The sequence below is a fragment of the Gekko japonicus genome, unplaced genomic scaffold (assembly GCF_001447785.1).
Source record: "Gekko japonicus isolate JY-2015 unplaced genomic scaffold, Gekko_japonicus_V1.1 scaffold131, whole genome shotgun sequence".
In the NCBI taxonomy this organism is placed as follows: Eukaryota; Metazoa; Chordata; class Lepidosauria; order Squamata; family Gekkonidae; genus Gekko; species Gekko japonicus.
The window spans coordinates 3179841-3182285 of NW_015167061.1; the positions used below are offsets into that span (position 1 = coordinate 3179841).

Sequence of the window (2445 nt, forward strand, 5' to 3'; positions counted from 1 at the left end):
GGGCTGGTCTCTCCCCCCCGGACAGGAGAAAAGTCCTCTCTGAAGCTGGTAACACCCCCCCCCCCGGAGGAACAGACCACTTGGCAATCGACACACACGTGGGCTCTAGCTCCCCAGGTCAGCCCCCTTTCCAGCCAGGCCTCGCGTGGAATCGTGGCCATGTACGCAGCGGTGCCCAGTGGCTCCCCGTTGACACAGAGGGATGGTGGGTGCCGTGCCGACTGGGCTGTCCGGGTGCCAGAGTGGCAGCGGGGGTGCTGTGGAGGCCGTGGGGGGGGGCTTGACGCCGTCTCCATCCCGCTGTCCCTGCTCCCGCAGCTGCTGTGCCGGCGCCAGGAGGGCGAGGCCGTTGCCCTGAAGGGCCTGCAGAAGGTGCAGGAAGACAAGCGGTCTCTTCAGGAGCGCCTCGGCAGCTTGCAGAAGGCCCTGGCGCAGAGGGAAGGCGAGAAGCGGGACGCCGAGCGCGCCTCCCTCCGGCTGGAGAAGGACAGGGCGGCCCTCAAAAAGACGCTGGACAAAGTGAGGCCTCGCCCCCTTCCCGGCTTGGTCTGGGGCTTGGGCGGGAGGGCGTCTCTGGGGGGGCGGGGGAAGCCCGTTTGCAAAGCCACGGGATGGGCAGTCGGGTGGACTGACCGAGATGCTGGCCGTAAAGGGGGGGGGAGAGAGAGTGGCATTAGACTGAGGAGCTGTACGTTTGTGGAAGGAAAGGTGACTCTAGGCTCGTTCACAGTACCACTCCTTGGGTAGATGCAGCCCCCCCCCATCGGTGAGTGGGGCATCCAGGCCAGATCACTAGGAAGGCCACTCGTGTGGGTGGGTGTTTTTGTGCCCCGGCACAATCTGCGGGCATCTGCTTGGCTGGTAGGTGGAGCGAGAGAAGCTCAAGACTCACGAGGAGTCGGTGTGGCTGTCAGCCGAGAAGGGGCGGCTGGACCGCTCCCTCACCAGCGTGGAGCAGGAGTTGGCCGAGGCCTATCAGCAAGTCCAGCTGTTGGAGGTAATCCTCCCCCCCCCCCGCTTGCCCGGGCCTCCCTCTGCCCCCCCCCCCGAGCCACCCCTGCCTGCTGGGGACTGGGCAAAGGCACTGTTTGCCAGCCGGGATGGAGCAGGCTGCTGCTCCCTCCTCCTGGCATCAGACACCCATAGTGGGGGGCGGGAGGGGGGAGCTGGCCGGCCATTCATCCTCCTCCCCCCTGCCCTCTCCCTAGGCGCGGGTGGTGGAGCTTGAGCAGTCCCCCGGGCGGAAGGCAGCGGAGGCTTCCCTCCAGGTGGAGCGGGACGGCCTGCGGGTCTTCCGGATGCAGGCAGATGCCCGGCAGCATGCCCACCACCAGCAACAGCGGCAGGCGAAAGGCCTGGAGGAGCAGGTGAGCGGTGCCTCTAGGCCTGGGCGGGAACAAAGACTTGGTGGTGTGCGCGTTTGCTTCTGCGGGTGGGACAAGACCCCCCAACAGCAGCATGTGCCCCTTCCCCTCAGCAGAGGTGGCTGGCTGGCCCCCTTCTCTTCCAGGCTCTCTTGGCGGGCTTAAGGGCTGGAAGGTTTGATGGGCAAAGGCCCGCGCCCACCACCTACGCCCTTGCTCACAGGGTGTAGTTGGGAGGAGATGCGTGGGGGCTGGCCGGCCAGGAGTGCTTCTTTTGCCCCCCCCCCCCCTTCTGCCATTCTCCTCCACCTGCTCCACAGAGGCTCTCGGAGGTGCGGACTGTGGCGCCCCCCGCTTCTCTGCCACAGGCCCCACAAGGCCTTTCCTGCCGTCTGTCCTCCCGACAGGTCCTGATGCTGAAGGAGCAGCTCCACGAGGCGCAGGCGGGCCAGTCTCCACTCACTCCCTTGCCCCTCTTCCCCGGCAACTAGCCACCGCCTGCCTGCCTGCCTGTCCACCGGCTCCTTCTTCCAGCCCCGGAGGCGGCGCACAGGGCGACGTCTGTGTGTGTGTGTGTGTGTGGACTTGCCAGCCCTCCCTTCCCTCCCAGGCAGCAGCCTGACGTGAAGCAGTTGCTGAAGGAAAAGAAAAAAGTCTCTCTGCATCTCCCCTCTTTTGGTGGGGTGGAAGGCTTTTCCTCTCCTGGAGCTGCGATGATGCGTTAAGTGCCAGACAGGACTTTCATGGGGGGGGCCCCCTGAAAATATACCACCGCGCTCCTCCACAGCTAGAAGCACCACCAGTGCAGCTTCCAGGGCAAGGAAGAGGGTTGCTGGTAGGCCAGGCAAGGGCCCTGGGTCCCGGACCACCCACCCCCTACCCCCCCCCGCCCCAGAGGAGGCTCCTCTGGCCCACAGAGAGAGAGAGCAACAGCCGGGCGCTGGGAGGGGCTCCCTCCCCTCCGGAGTCTCTCTGCTGCTGCTGCCCCCGTGGGTGGAGGGGGCCCAGGCACCCATCAGGGCTTTCTGCTGTGGGGTGTGGCCCATGTCCAGGCATAAATGGTTCATGCACAGGTGGTGTG

The 2445-nt window shown here is 66.1% G+C and overlaps 1 protein-coding gene across 1 annotated transcript in view; it reads left to right on the top strand.

The window, feature by feature from the left end:
• CROCC (ciliary rootlet coiled-coil, rootletin) overlaps positions 1–1966 on the top strand; it is a 47066-nt gene extending 45100 nt beyond the window's left edge. The window contains exons 35-38 of the mRNA XM_015412582.1: positions 319–519; positions 866–997; positions 1209–1367; positions 1772–1966. Coding sequence (XP_015268068.1) covers positions 319–519; positions 866–997; positions 1209–1367; positions 1772–1855 — 576 coding nt within the window. The 3' untranslated portion in view covers positions 1856–1966. The remainder of the gene's footprint in view (positions 1–318; positions 520–865; positions 998–1208; positions 1368–1771) is intronic.
• The last annotated feature ends 479 nt before the right edge of the window (positions 1967–2445 follow it).